This window comes from Ambystoma mexicanum, chromosome 6q (assembly GCF_040938575.1).
Source record: "Ambystoma mexicanum isolate Mex_15411 chromosome 6q, UKY_AmexF1_1, whole genome shotgun sequence".
Taxonomy (NCBI): domain Eukaryota; kingdom Metazoa; phylum Chordata; class Amphibia; order Caudata; family Ambystomatidae; genus Ambystoma; species Ambystoma mexicanum.
This window is the reverse complement of record NC_090937.1, coordinates 746510725-746526980: the sequence shown is the minus strand read 5'-3', so window position 1 is coordinate 746526980 and position 16256 is coordinate 746510725. Positions and strand designations below refer to the sequence as shown.

General features: G+C 42.4%; 1 protein-coding gene across 3 annotated transcripts in view; it reads left to right on the top strand.

Annotated features, from left to right (window-relative positions):
* Positions 1–9348: 9348 nt before the first annotated feature.
* Positions 9349–16256, top strand: part of LRBA (LPS responsive beige-like anchor protein) — a 3444508-nt gene continuing 3437600 nt past the window's right edge. For 2 of the 3 annotated variants that reach the window (XM_069631262.1, XM_069631261.1), the window contains exons 1-2: positions 9349–9724; positions 10397–10736. In XM_069631262.1, the coding sequence (XP_069487363.1) occupies positions 10545–10736 (192 nt within the window). In that variant the 5' untranslated portion in view covers positions 9349–9724; positions 10397–10544. The remainder of the gene's footprint in view (positions 9725–10396; positions 10737–16256) is intronic. The other variant, XM_069631263.1, reaches the window with a different exon arrangement.

Genomic DNA, 16256 nt, shown 5'->3' with positions numbered 1-16256 from the left:
ACTTTCTGCTCCCACAAGCCAACTGGTGTCTTCAAAACATAATTTTATAACATTAGAGTATTTGAGAATGTTCATAAAGAAGAATTAGGACACATTTACGACACAGTTAAACATAATGGATCTTACATAATGGGCAAAAGGTTAGCCTCACCTGTAGAAGTTAGATTTCCAGTGTACTGTGTACTCTCTCCTTGTTTCCCAGCGTTAGCTCATGCCGGATCAATGCGATATTTGTAAGAAAATAAATTTGGCGTACGAAAATACCGATTTATTCTCTTCTCACAAATTTCCACACACTTATATGCGGGGGGGGGGAGACCTCTGCAGCTCCCCCATAATCTCCCTAGAATATTACCCTAACCCACCCCCACATAGAAATGCATAGAAATGCGCATTTCGCCATTTGGCGTTTTTGGCTGCAATATATTGGAGTGATACACTCCTGCCTACTGGATGATGCCTGACACCCAGGAACAGGTGTTATCGCCTGCTCACTGAATGTACATTTTTAACCCTATATGGCTGACTTTTCTTTGTCCCATGATGAGCGCCATGCTGCAGAATGCTGGACCGCTTCCAAAAGGGCAGCAGTTTGATGGAAAAAATATCCTGAGCAGGGCCCTGCCTTAAGGAAATACAGGGATATTATTGTGAATGAGCAAAGGAAGCACAGCTCCACGGGTTAGATAGATTCTGACAGGGATTTTGGGTCTAAGATGGCAATGGTGTTTAACATGACATGGGATCAAAAGGACATGGACGTTTGGGTATCATTCATGGGTGGTAAGGACAGGGTCAGTAAACCAAGTTTTGAAGTGTGTGTCAAAAGGTACAAGGAAGCCATGGTATCGTAAGTCTGATATTATATTGTATGCGAAAAACCTCAGCTCTGCATTCCAACAACCACAGGTGCTGAGTGAAGAAAAAAAACTGGAACTGGGTTGAGTGGGGCAGGCTCTTTTTTTACACCCCAACCCCCCTTCCGAATTGCATAGTTTCCCCTTTGGGCATTGTGCCCAAGAAGGAAAAGGGCAAGTTCAGATTGATCCACCACCTATCATACCCTAAAGGGGACTTGGCCAATGATTGGCTAGATCAGGACCACTGCTCAGTGCATTATGCGTCCTTTGACCGGGCCATGGTTATGGCGGCCGGCATGGGCAAACGGGTACTCTTAACCAAGGTAGACATAGAATCTGCATTCTGTCTCCTCATTGTACACCCAGACAGTTTTCAATGGGATGGCAGTTGCTACATTGACAAATGCATGCCAATGGGTTGCTCTGTGTTTTACACACTATTTGAAGCTTTCAGCAAATGTTTAGAGTGGGAGGCGTGCAGGGTGGAGCAACGGGGAAGCATCATCCATTATCTGGATGATGTCCTGTTTATAGGGAGTGAAGGGTATAAGGACTGCGCTCTAATGCACGATCTTTCTATAAAAACCTGATGGACTGGATGTGCATTCCGCTGGTACCGGAAAAAACGCAAGGACCTATAGAGGTATTAACCTTTTTGGGCATTGAAATAGATACTAGAAAGGGTACTTGCAAGTTGCCACGGGAGAAAGTTCATGAGTTGATTGCAGAGATGGAGAGCACCTTATCAAGGGACAGGACCACTTTGGAAAAGGTCCAAAAAGTCGTTGGGGAAATTTAATTTTGCTTCCAAGGTTATTACCGCAGGCAGGGTGTTCGCCCGCAGGTTGGCAATGGCAACAGCTGGAGTTGCACAGAGACATCACCATATCCGGTTGGGATCAGGCTTGAAAGAAGTCTTACGAATGTGGCGGTCGTTCCTCTTAGGGTTTAATGGGGTGCAATTGGGGAATTACAGATGTACTCTGATGCATCAGGTAATCAGGGATTTGGGGTAATCCTGAGCCAAAAGTGGTGTGCACAGAAATGGCCGACCCAGTGGCGCAAGAAGGGGAGGACGAAGAATATCATGGCGCTAGAACTCTTCCCCATTGTCATAGCACTCACATTGTGGCCTGAGGAGTTGCAAAACAAAGGGGTGCGTTCAACCCATAAATGTACAGTCTGCATCTTGCCCGTCTGCTCTAAGCCTTTTGAGGAGAATGGTAGAAGTCTGCTTACACAGGAATATCGAGTTCTGGGTTCAGCAGGTGCAGGGTTTTCTCAACGTTGCCGCTGATGCTCTTTCTCGTTTTAGTGGAGCAAGTTCCGGGAAGCACATCCTACGGACAAGAAGGAGGCGCAGTTCAAGACCGAATGGTGGCAGCTGGTGTCGTGGACAAAGCACTCTGGGACTTGGGGGAGCGATCGCTCACACCCGGCCTTACGTCCAGGTACCAGCAGAGCTACGGTACATTTTTGAGTGTGTCAAAAGCAATGTTTTTTTTATATAGCTGCACAAAACAACTTTTCAATATTTTTTATTACAAAATTAATAGACGAAAAATACATATATGAACCATATACAGTCATAAAGAGATACATTTTTGTCTATAATACCTATAAAATATCAAATTATTTACATCATCCACATAATTGTTCTCAACACATATTTCTCATCTTGGATTTGCAATTAAGTCCAGCTATGCAACAGCACGACAAAACATTCGTAGCAACTGTCAAATTTTCAGATTTGGTGAAAGAGGAAAGTGTACATTTGTCAAGGGGTAGTTCATCATCTAGTTGGTTAACAATAAATTATAGTTAGCTTTCACTTTAGGAATACATTTTAGATCAGTTATCTTCCACATTCAATGCAATCACGAAGTTTACTATTGCAAGTCTTAACGCAATTCTGTCAGCATTATACAAGGCAGTCCATATTTTTTCTTTTTGAAGTCGATAGCCTTCAAAAAGATGCTTAAGATACTTAATTCTATTTTCCAATAGTGTCAGACAGTTATGAGATGTATTAGCGTCTCAGGCTCAGCAGAGTCATTACAGAAACGGCAGTTGTTTTTAGATGATGGAATCAACTTCCATTTTGCCATGACTTCTTTTGCATGCCAGATGTTTAGTCTAAATCTGATGAATAGATCAAGGGCTTAGCCGCTGGGAATCTAATTACATAGGATTCTGGTGTCTGTGGTTTCTCATTCAAAGAAAGTGTTTATACTTCAAACATTCCACTCTGGTGTCAATCCAGTCCCATGTCCATATTTTTTGCTTTGCCTTATTTGCCTTATTTGGATTCTGTATAAGTATCTCATCAGAGACATCTAACGTAGTCAAGAACTCCTGAACCTTAGACCACCATCTGCTCATGTTCTTATGATTCATGGATTGCTTATACTTGGACAAGATATCTAACGCAGAGTTAGTCTTCAAAGGCATAATACATTTGCATAAAGATCTGGGACGGAGTCAGTGTTGGTGGTGGAGGTTTGTAATTATGTACTTGGTTTGCAAAGAATTTTTTAGTTTGAGTTTACGAATAAACTTAAAGAGGTCACTATGCAAACACTTCTCACTAACAATATCATCGACACCTTTTATCAGGCAGTTATTAAGGACATACATTTACTGGAAGACTGTGGTTCATCTTACAAATCTATTGTCAAAAGTAATCTTAATAAATGTGTTTTTCAAGCAATTCAACATCTGTCTTCCAATCCTGATTTGATAATTAAAGAAGCCGATAAGGGTGGCAATGTGGTTGCTATGAACCGTTCAGATATCACTATGGGAATGCGTCACTTAAACACTCCTGGTTGTTACTCTACTCTTTCGAACAATCCTCTGCAGTTAATCCATGCAGCAGCCACTAATCTAATTTTGAAATGGCACAAAATGGTTCTGCTTACTGATGTGGAAAGACATTTCCTCATCGTAGATGGGCCTATTATGTCCACTGTCTATTTCCTTCCCAAAATCCATAAAGAATTAGCAGATATTCCAGAAGGGAGGCCAATAGTCAGTGGGGGTGGTGGTGTGCTAGAACCTATTTCTATTTACATTAACAAATTCTTGTTACCACCCGTTCTTAAGACCCCTACGTATATCAGAGATACAATGCACACATTACGAATTCTGGACAATTTGAATCTTCAATCTAATTGTTGGCTAGTCACCTTAGACGTGAAAGCACTTTATATTTCCATAGACCATACTAAAGCATTACAAAGTGTTGACTTTCTATTTCGTGAATTCTCTGCATCCTTTTTTGATCATATTGAAATGGTGAAAGAGCTCCTAATATTTACTTTGAAGAATAATGTTTTTGTATTTAACAATGAGTACTTCATGCAACTCATTGGGGTGGATATGGGTGCAAGCTTTGCACCAGCACTTGCCAATGCTTTCATGCATTTTTTTGAACAAACAATTGTATTTGCTTGCCCTGTTTTTCTTCCATTCATTCACTTGTGGAAACGTTACATAGATGATGTTATTGTAATTTGGACTGGTACACAAGATTTACTTTCTGAATTAGTTGTCTTCTTGAACAATAATAACTGGGGCTTACAATTTACTTCCACTGCGAGCCAAACGCATATTGATTTTTTGGATCTATCAATTGATTTAACCCCTAATGGTTTAGTCACTAAAACTTATCGTAAATCTACTTATGTCAATTCAACATTGCATGCAGAAAGTTGTCATAAAAATCATGTAAAGGCTAACATTCCGAAAGGTGAGTTCATCCGTGCTAAGAGGAATTGCTCTAATCCCAAGGATTTTGACAATGAAAGTATCACCATTAAATCACGCTTCCTTGAGAGGGACTACCGTCACAGCTGTCTCGATAAAGCATTAGCTTCAGTACGCCAGCTAAAGAGAGCGGACCTGCTTGTTCCTAAAACTCATGACAAGTCTCCCGTCACTCAGAAAATTAGGTTAATCACGAGTTTCAATTCGGACAGTCACAAGATCCATAATGTGCTGAGGAAACACTGGCACCTGTTACAACTTGATTCTGACATCGTCAACTGGTTAGATCTGACTGCTAGTATAATATTTAGCAAAGGCAAATCACTCAAAAATAAATGTTGTCTTTCATTTATGAGTATGCCCTCTCCTAAATTGACTTGGCTACATTCAGCTCAAGCCACTGGGTTTCATAAATGTGGCTTTTGCAACATGTGTAAATTTACTTTGGAAACACCACAGGTCTCCTTTGGAACTAGAGGAGATCACACAATGTATTCTTTCATCAACTGTAATTCTAAATTTGTTGTGTATTGTATAATCTGTACCTGTGGTCTGAAATATATTGGGAGCACTATTCGCTCCTTGAAGATTCGCATCCGCGAGCACTTGGCTACAATTGGTAGTCAAGAGTCCAAATATACTTTAGCCAATTACTGGCAAAAAACTCATCAACTAGACTGTAAGGATGACATACGTTTCGTTGGCCTATGCAAAGTGTCCTTACCTCCGAGAGGGGGCAACCTAACCTTGAAATTACGACAATTGGAAGCAAGACTAATCTGTAAATACTGTACTGTCTTTAATGGATTAAATTCGGACCATGAATTTGCTACTTTCCTGTAACAGCAGGCTGTCCCTATTTTTGTCTCTGCCAATTTGGTGCCACTTCCCTCACTGTATTGTGGAATTTGTGTTTCTTATGTGCCTAACCTCTTATTCTTTCGCACACATTTTTATTAAACCTCTTTAACCATGGGGCCATATTTTAATTATTGTAAATTGGTCTCCTTGTGCAACTTGTACATGTTCTTGCAGCAGCGCACTCACAGACAGTATCCTGTCCCTCTTAATTCATGATGTTCCCTCGGTTCATTTATCCAAAATTCTCCATTTCGCTTAATGGTACTCTCTTGATTTTTTACACGTGCACAATTAATTTAGTAATTAACCACTTTGCCCTCACTTTTGCTTTCCACCTACTATTTTCACTTTTTTTTTTTTAAAGAAAGGAAAAAAAAACATTTACTTTCCTTTTCATTCTTTAGTGGCTTTCTATTTCGCATTTTTCTCTCGTGTGTGCACTGAGCATTTTTTAGGCAATTTTAGTTTCTTTTAATATCCCTTACCCATTGAATTGCCTTTTATTTTTAGGCAGTTCAAACATGGCGGCTCTATTAGTTCCTTCCTTCTGCCATGTTTTTCTGAACTGATGTATTTATCTAGTCTTCTTTCTAGCTTCGAGACGGGCGCATTGATTTTTTCAGTCTTTCTAAACAGCCGACCAGGTAAGACGGTTTTACATGGCCCCCTGTTCACTTTGGAATTGTAATTCAGTGTTATTGCTCATTCGAGCCGGAGGTTTAACCTCTTCAAGCCCGCTCAGTTTAGCGCTACTAATGGGTACCTCTTTTTGATTGCGTGCGCTCTTTTTATTGCATTAAACAGTTGCTTTTCACTACCTGGTAAATATTAACTTAAATTTGTTTCAATCCATTGATACAGTTCGTTTCTTTTCTTCCCTTTCCTTTATTTTGCAGCTTTAACAGCAATTGCGAAGCCTTCCGGTACTTTAATTAATTACCCATTTTTTTCATCCCTCAAATTGCAACAATTTGGCCATTTCTCCAAAGATTGATTGTTTCTTTCTCCTCTGCAGAGTACTTTTTGGGCATTGTCCCTTCAGCTTAAATTTCAGGCTCTATCCCTATTAAGGTAATACTGCCTCAGATTAATTGGAGTCTGGTTTATAAAGTGTAAATTTACACCAGATCATTTATTTGTTTGGCATTATTGTTTTTGATTGCGCTGCTGCAGTCATTCCATCAAATAAATTGTAACCCTAGCACAAATTTGTTTTTCTCTCTATTTTGAATGTTTCAACATCCACCTCCTAATGGATTTACACCACTTTTGGTATGGCTTTAAATGTATTACGTTTATAATTTTTTTCTTTTGTCAAATATGCTTTCGATTTTCATTTTTGTCTTGCATTAACCCTATTGCAAATTGCATATATTTAATTTTGGCTCATTCATCCCCTGCTTTTCCCCTGGATGCTATGCCTTTATTTGTCCTGCTTATGGTACTGTATGGTATCACTATATTATTGAATGTTGCACACTCCATTTTGTTATTGTATCCTATGTTTAATAATAGCCTCAGATGAAGAGCTGTGGAAGGCTCGAAATAACGTATTAGGCTGTTGCTTGTACTAAACCTTGGACTTTAAAGGCTGTTCTTTCATACAAATCACTTTGACTCCCGATTTTTATTTTGCTATACTTGGCACAGTGAAACTGGCACTTGTTTGTGTTGCATTTGTACTTGCCTCAGTGGAATCATACTGGCAGTATATCCACACTATCCAGATACCTGCAGCCTTGACGCTCTTTGTCTAACTTATACTTACAAGCGCTGTGGATCGTGACTTTTCCTGCCAATTTGTTGTTTCCGCACAATTAGATAGAACTGCGAATGATAGCAAGTGCCACATCTAGTTAGAATTGGGAACATTAGCCTGAGCCGCATCTCGATATGATTGGGAATGTTAGTAAGTGCCTGGCTTGGTTGGAATTGTGATTATTAGCAAGTGCACATTTAGTCAGAATTGTGAACATTACCCTTCGTCGCACCCACTCTACAGGACTCTAAAATCTAGCTATAGCCTCCACCTTTGTCTATTGTATGGTGAAACGTAATGTATTAGGAAACCTAGGCATCTCTCCCACTTTACAGGATTCTCAAATCTAGGTGTAGCCTCCATCTCTGTCTATTATATGTTGAAACACACTGATCATGCAACCTAGGCCTTTCTCCCACTATACAATACTCCCAAATCTAGTTATAGCCTCCATCTTTGTCTACTATATGGTGAAACGTAATTTATGATGAAACCTAGGCCTCTCCACAACTTTGCAGGGCACACGAATCTAGGTATAGCCTCCATCTTTGTCTACTGCATGGTGGAATGTAGTGTATTGTGAGACCTGGGCCTCTCCCCCGCCGTACAGGATTCTCGAACCTAGGTATTCAGCCATACTACGAAGGTTAGCTGCAAAACACATAACCCACTAACCAAAAAGCTCAACATTTCTGCATACTTAACTCACATAACCACCTCTGGCACAGCAAGTTGCCTGCACTTCACCACACCGCAACGGACAAACAACACATAAGCCGCACCAACAGCACACGAGGACGGACATTGATCCGATTTTTGCACCAAAGCCCAGCGCACGGTGTAAACCGAACTGAAGCTGCCAATAGGACACCATCTCTCTCACTATCCTACTCCCTCTTCTCTTTACTAACCCACCCCCGCAGTCTTGTTTGCAGATCCGCCTGAGCCCCTGGGGACCAATTCCATTGGTGACAGTGCACTGTACAAATACCTTTAACATTAGTATGCAATTGACCCCTCAGCATGCAACTTTATGTAGCCACCCCTTCCTTTCACTCCTCTTAAGGGCATGTACATAACAATAGCCACTGATAGGCCCGCCCCTTCCATTACCTGCAAACACCTCTGTGCCTAAACAAGCCCCTTTCGCCGATACTTAGCCAGCACTTGTGAAATAGCATAATGTTGTTTACTGTTATTTTATTTTTTTAAGTGGCCTTTCCTACTGTTCTTGAACTGTACTCCAGGTCACATAAAGTAAGGGAACTATGATTGATTTCCCGGAGAAGTAATGTAACGTTGTATCCTTTAGTTCCCTCCCACTTTGACCTTGAATGTTGTACGACTCCAATAAATGTAATCTTGCGTTTCCAAATATACCCCATTTGTCCTTGTGATTCTTTGGTATGTGTAACTATTGCATGATGTCTTATACGCCGAAGGGGGTGGGGGATGCCCCTGCTATGGGTTTCGGTTTGCTAGAGGAGACGTGAGTTCTGTCACAGTACAGCCACAATCGAAAGAGACACTTCGTCTTAAAACCAGACAGACTAGTATGTACCGGTTACACAAGCCCGCCACTTCCCAGCATGCATATCCTTTGCCCTGCCACGCGGATATCTGCAGCTAATAACGGGGGTGCAGAACTCGCTCGATATCCTTTTCTCCACACGAATATGGCTCCGTTGAGTCTAGCAACCTAAAGCTAGGGGGGGTGGTAATATTAACGTTCTCTTTAGTAAACGTGGCGGCCATTTTAGAATGGTATTCAATAAACCTGAAAAAACCCTTTTGCAAAACTTTTTTTATGATTAACTTCTAATAAGTAAATTATGATTATTGCATCGTTGGGCAAGGTGAAGGTGCTTCAGGTTTACCAACAGGTTTATCGAAGCACGGGATTAGTCATATACCAAAAATGATCCTCATAAATGCATTATAATGTCGGTTTCATTAAAAGGAAGAGGTGACGTATTGGACGTTTCGATTGGCGGGGCGTGGGCGTTTTATGGCTCACCCTCTCCTTTCCGGGAACGAAACATCCCCTCTCTAAAATGGCCGCTTAAACGAACATGACCTCGGAAGAAGCGGGCTAGCCTCTATTCTCTCTGTTCTTCGACACTGATAGGGCACGAATTCACGCCTTTTCTAGTCTGGACTTTCTCAAGAACGCGCACGCATGGCAAAGAACGGAGGGCTACGCGTGCGCGTTCACTGTATATACCTGTGACCACACCTGAGTTCTCCAGCACACCTGAGCACCCCCTCCTTTCTGTGTGCGTAGCGTGCACGCGCACGCCGCAACCGGTGTCTCTCCTCCTACTGTTCCTGGCGCTGTCATGGCGGCAGAGATCAGCAGCGACTGTGGAGGCAACCTATGAATCAGGAAGCGATGGGGCTGAGCCAGAGTTGAGCGACCCGGCACCTTGAGGCGGCACAGCGCCGAGCGACAGAAATAAAGCTGGGCAGTAACAGGGTGAGGAATCACCACTTCTGCAGGTGTTGGTGTCGCTGCACCTGTCACAGAAGTGCTGCAACTGCACGCAGTGCATTTAGCTCAGCCTGAATAGGGCTGTGTGCACACCTTGAGCACCATGCCCACTGTCGTCAAGCACAGGGTCTCTAATTCGTCCTTCAGTACCCTTACACGTAATTCCATGTATCAGTCCCATAAGTAGACACTCGGCCCGCCACCAGACATCTATTGCATTAACCATACATTTCACACTCCAAGCTTTCAATAGGCATGCTGTCACCAACAGAATACCGTATTTTGTTTTTATTAAAGTAGGGACGTGGGGTCGTTCTTATTTGATCCATATGAAACATTATGGAGCTTGTTTTTTAAATAAAGTATGTTTCCCTCCAGAAATAACCACGTGTTTATTGGGTACTGCAAGTGCATCAGATGTGTGACTGGGTAAATGCGGATAATAAAGTGGCCCGCCTCAAAGTGCTAACTGCCGCACGTTTCCCCTCACCCCCCCCCCCCCCAGCTGACGCCTTAGCTCCTTTAACGATTATCATATCTGATAGCTCGTGTAATGGTTTTGATCTTTCAACTTCCTCCTCGCGGATTTAAGCGTATGCCTTCCGTGTGACCGTTGTCAGACATTGGATGGTGTGTAATGATTCTGTTCTCTTGCAGGTGACCCCCTGATGTGGGGGTAGGAAGTATTCTACCCGGACAAGAACTTATTCTCGTTTCTTTGAGAAGTCTCTCATTGGTGTGACTTTGGGAAGAACATTTGTCTATATTGGAGACCCTTGGGCGGCGGGCCCCTTCTCGGCCAGCTATGGCCAGTGAGGAGAAACAGGCCTCCGTGCATCCGGCAACTGATGGCGCGGAGGCCGAGAGTGGCTCTGCCTTAGCCCTGGCACCCGGTGTTCCAATTAGGGGCATCAGAATGAAGTTTGCGGTGCTGAGCGGCCTATTGGAGGTGGGTGAGGTGTCCACCCGAGACCTGGTGGAGACTGTCTTCAATCTGGTAAGGAGATCTTTCTCTCGGGAAGTTGCGGGCGGGCGGAAGGGGGTTAATTATTGATGCAAGTGTACCATCAGGGCCAGGACGCACACCTAGTTTCAAGTTCCTTCTGCACGTGAATCCTGGCTGCGATGTACCAGGGCATACTTAAAATCCAAGTGGGCATGGACACCTGTTTTTTTCCACACAATGTTAGCACTGACTCGATAAATTATGCATGCTGAATTTTTTAATGTTCAAAGTATACCATCCATGTTGCTACATGATGTCTCAAAATATACTGTATATCGCCTCTCCAGTACAGTTTCTGCACTGCGGTACTTCCACTTACAATATTGCACCTAACGCAAACTATACTTGTCAGCACAGTATTTAGTACTGCAACTTAATGACCTGGTGGACAAGCATGTTAAGCATTGCAGCACCAAGGGCTTCTACTTTGTCAAAGGAGTGTAGCTCAGCGGCAACGTGCTTGCCTTGGAAGCAAGACCACACGAAACAACACAGGTGCGATCCCCGGGTCCGCGCTTAGAAACCTCTGGGTATACGCAACTAAAACAAACAATTCCTGTAACAGGCCTGATACTTGCGGGCTGTGTGAGCCTTTAAAAATGCAAAGAAAACATACTGTCCCGTTTGATCCTATTGTAGGCCTGATGAACTGCACCATTACTAATCCTTTCCAGCGATTCAGCAACCTGTTGTCATTGAGAAAGGCACCCCCACATTTACCATGTAGCCTACCGTTCGCTTGTGATTCGAATAGCGATTTTTGTTCCACTACGAGTGTCGTCCAGAAGAGCACGTTTTGGCTTCTCTGTTTCGTCCTCTGGTTTTTTTCGCGCAGTATTGCTATAATTCCCCTTTTGCTTAGTTTTATATCTGTCCAAAACCGGGTTTATTTTGTGATGATCTCTCACAAGAATCAGTCAGGGCATTCTTTGACTGTTAGAATTAAAGAGTTGTGCAGTCGTGTTCGAAAACGGCAGTTATTTCATTAACAGCATCACAGTCCCACTGAAAACTGTTTACTGCTTTGTTAACGTCTTCTTGCGAAGTGCAGTTACTGTCACACTAAACCTTAGTTCTTTTGAGTAGTACTGGAATAATGTTTTTCAAATATTAGGAAGTGCCGGAAGCCAGTCAGTAGTGATTGGGTTTTAAAACTACTACTGTCTCTGATTGCTATCTGGATCCTAGGAGGCGGTATATGGGCTTTTCCGGTAGCCCATGAAACCTTCAACGAGTACGTAAGAACTACATATAACCAAGCAGCTGTTTTAACTTAACGTTTTTCTATCTATGGGCTTTAATTCTGTCTCTTTAGATTCAGGTTTTTGTATATTTTTAATTTGTGGAATAGCCGGACGCACATATGCTGGATACATTTCACATGAGCATTAAGGTTGTCTGTCATGTCCGCCTTTCTTTGCTTAAGCTTCCAGATGCTAAACATCAAAATCTCATTTGCACTTTTCGACACACAGTACTTTGTATATAATTCTATCAAATGAATCCTCTTCAACATACACATTATGTACTAGTCATTTTATATTTCAGTGTGCTCTAAGCTAAAGGCCTGAATTATTATGAAAAGCTTTGGTGAGGTGGGTTCTCCCCCCCTCCAATTTATGGTCATTCTCTCCACCTCTGTAACCATGTTTCCTCTGTTTCACCGCGTGTAATAGGATAGCATACCACCAAATTTAGGGAGAATATGCTGTTTGTTGGTGGTATGCCTATGGTTATACTGTCTCTCCTTTAAAGCGAAGGAGCATGCTGTTTTCTATGATGGCAATTTAGACTTCAAAGTTGATGCCTGCTGCGGCTGCCCTTGCAACGTACAGAAACTGAATGTTTTCCGTGATTAAACAATAAGGCTTCATAATATCCAGTGACTGCATGATGGCCCTACTTACATTTTCGCTGAGTGCACCTGTCGCCCCATGGTCACTTGTACCATTAGTGTTATTTTCACGGAATACTGGGCATCAGTTCAGACTATTAATGCCTTCTTCATAGTTCTCAACAACCGAACATGCAGACGGCTATGTTTATCAACCGTAATCTTGCTTTTTATTCATGCAACATGTAGACCTTGCAGTTTTCTGCAGTATGCATGCCTATTTATAATTTTCACGTACCAGGAATGCAGATCTCTTGATATCCATTAACTCTCAATTAGTTAGCCTTAAGTGGCCCATTCAGTCCTGTTTTGGTTCTTTGCATTCTGGGACTTTTATTCCTTTTATTTATAATGATAAAGGAAAAAACTAGAAGACCAAGATGCAAGGAATTTTATCCGAGTCTGGAAAATCTACTTCTGCCTGAAATGGTAGAATTTAAGAGTTCCAACTTTTCACAACTGCACGAGACCTTTGGTATGTTGGTGTTGGAGAATGAACACCAGCCTATTGAGCGAACCCATTTTTTTTATTATTATTATTTTTTTTAGCCACATCATGCTGGCCTTGTAGAGATTGGGGAACAACCATGAAGCTCCCAGAATTTGTATTGGTGTACTGGCATTATATTGTTCACTGACAGCATGCACGCTTCAGAATATTCAACAATTTAGCATGCAAGTAGGTACTGTAACATTTAGGCACCAAATATGGAGGTTTCTCACAATTTAAACGCATCATGCACACCAAAAAATGTTCTATGTCCTCCGTATTGGGGCCATGTACTGTTTTGTGAGCTAATCGCCACAATACAGGCCGTGATGGGTTGTTTACTGCTTACAGGGTTCCAAATGTTCGGACACCCAGACATTGATATTTTCCACTGTGGCCCACCTGCCTCTGCATTCCTTTACCAACAACCTGCAGCCATTGTCCCCCTTTGCTGTCACCCTCCAGGCATCTGCTCCTTCTGTGACAGACTGCCCACCTTTCCCCTTAAGCTGTAAATGCAAGGTAACCTAATCTTCGCCAGACCCAGTGTGCATCATAGCTGCTCAGTCTGCTTTTTATCCTCTGACAATGGACAGGTATCTGGTACAAAGACTCTATTCTTTTCCCTGCTCAACCCACTTGTTTTGAAAAGGTTTTACTGTGATAAGGGCGCAAGCATACAGTGACCTAAATAGCTTAGTAACTGAGCTGTTTCCACTTATTTTAAAATGGTTCAGCAAGCCTCATGCCAAATGCTGCTAAGTTTCTCAAGTACATTTAAAGTTTCTGTTTTAGTTGCACTTCTAAATTCACACTTTTTTATTTTTAAAGTTTAATACGTTTTCTAAAGATTATCATAGATATGGACAAGACATACATACAATGGTATCACAAAAAAAGACTCGGTATCGAATATATGATCAATCAATAGGACAATCAGGCCTAGATAAAAACAGTAGTAACCAAGAGATGACATGAAATATCCCAACAAAAAATATTAACCAGAAAGAAGTACAGTTAAACATATGTCATATATATCTTACATTGTGGCCTACTATTGAGTATGATTCAAGTATATGATGCAATAGGGTGGACTAACAGGGGTGGGAGTGCGAGATACGAGACAGACCAGACACAATAGGAAGAAGGAGAGGGGGAGAGAATTATCTTTTTCACACTTTAAAACAAATAACTACACATTTTTTTTAAATTTTTTTTTAATAACCCTATCCAGACTGAATCACTGACAGATTTGGATCATGTTTTCCCTCTTGCCTGTATGTTCCTGACTAGAAGGCAATTGTTAGCTGAACCCAGAGTTAGAGAGCAAGCAAACCAGGAAATAGTAGCTCATGTTCTGTGTCGTTGAGCAATATTGTCTGCAATGGGGCGTGGCAAAGTCAGAGGATGACTGGGGTTTGACTGAGATCGAAATCTGGCCTTTTACATTGGTGATACTGCTTAAATGTCGAATTTTGTATGTTTTGACAGAAAACGAAAGTTGTGTATTGCTGGCAACTCTCCGATTAATCTTTTTAGTTGCTTGTGTTCAAGGTTGTGTCCCCATGGATTTGTTGTTTATGTTGGTGCTAAACATATCCGGAAAACTTATAATGCCCTCCGTATATTTTCCAAAACATTATTTTTTGATAAAGTATGTTGGCTGAGATATAGCCACAATGGAAGTGTGTCTTGGGAAATCCTCTTGTTTTCCTAACTGTTTCGGGAGATGTGGATTATGTATTAGGCTGCAATGGCAGGTAACGTAAAGTCATGTTGGAGTGATCCGGGACAGCTTAATCACTCAGAAATCTAGCAATGCATTTATTCTTGCAGAATGCCAATTCAGCTGGGGTATATGTGTGATGAGCTTTGTCATTATGTGCTCAGTGAAACAGCGTCTTGGATATGCAGAGGTATGTTTTAGGGTAAGTTTTAGAAAAAGCAGGGTCTCTAGGTGTCAAATGGGCACAGTTCTAGGTACACTGAATGAACCTGATCATTGTTCCCCTTTTTAAATGTTTTTTTTATGCTCCATGTTCTGAAGTGATTTCAATCAGACGAATGTAAGTAGCAAATTCACCGCAAATGTTGACCTGTTTCTACGATTCAGAGGAAATTTACTGTAGCAGTGCTTAAACTTGGAATTACGAAGAGTATGTGTGAGGTAGTGAAAGAAAGGGAAGCAAGGGTAAAGGCACCCTGGCAAGGAAAGGGTGGGAAGCCGACTGGAGAAGGACGGACAAGGGGGAATGACGGATGGCTGATGCGTGGAATCGGAGGCACCGAGGGACTGCAGGTGCTTTTCTCTATTGTCCCCTGGATCTGCGAGTGGAAGAAGGGGAGGACGACGGTTTCATGTGGGCGTATTTAGGAGAGCAGCTGCAACGAGACGAAAAGAGCCCCATTGGGCTGCATGAGGGGGACGCCGTATGGTGAACAGCCCCGTTGGGCTGAGGCTGTAAGGAGCCGTTACGCGCCAGAGCCCCATTGGACTGTGTGAGGCCATGAGGAGCGTTGCCCACCAGAGCCCCATTGGGCTGTTTGAGGCAGGAGCTGACGGAATCTGAGCCCTGTTGGGCTGAAGACCGCCGGAGGAGTGTTCCGTTCCACCCGTTCTGTCTACCTATTTGTAGCCATGTTCCGGGCTGAGACTGGGAGTGCAGGTGCCAGGACTCCTCTCTGGAGCGAGAGGAAGCAGAAGAAAAGAGTGTGTGAGAAGGTAGGGGAACATCCCAAGCTGGAGAAGCATAGACAGGGATTTTTGCCCATACCCTCCCACCTACCTGGCACCACCTGTTGGTCCTCCAGGGCTGAGGGACATTCAAACAAATAGCCTGAAGAAGGCGAAGGCTAACACAAGGGGGGATACAATTAACCACCTTTTCCCTATCTGAATCCTGAGCGAGAACCAGTAAACTGGGAAAAGGATTAGCAGACCTCCGTCAGGACCAAAGGAAGGTCGGCATAGAGAGAGAACCGACTTGGGGTACGACTCGAGAATCCCCAAAGGATTGGGGGTTGATAATTTTGAGGAAAAAAAGGGATAGCAAAAAAATAAAAGTTGTTAAGAAGGTAAAACAGTGTGTTGTCCTTATTTCCTACCTATACCGCACCTGTGACGGTA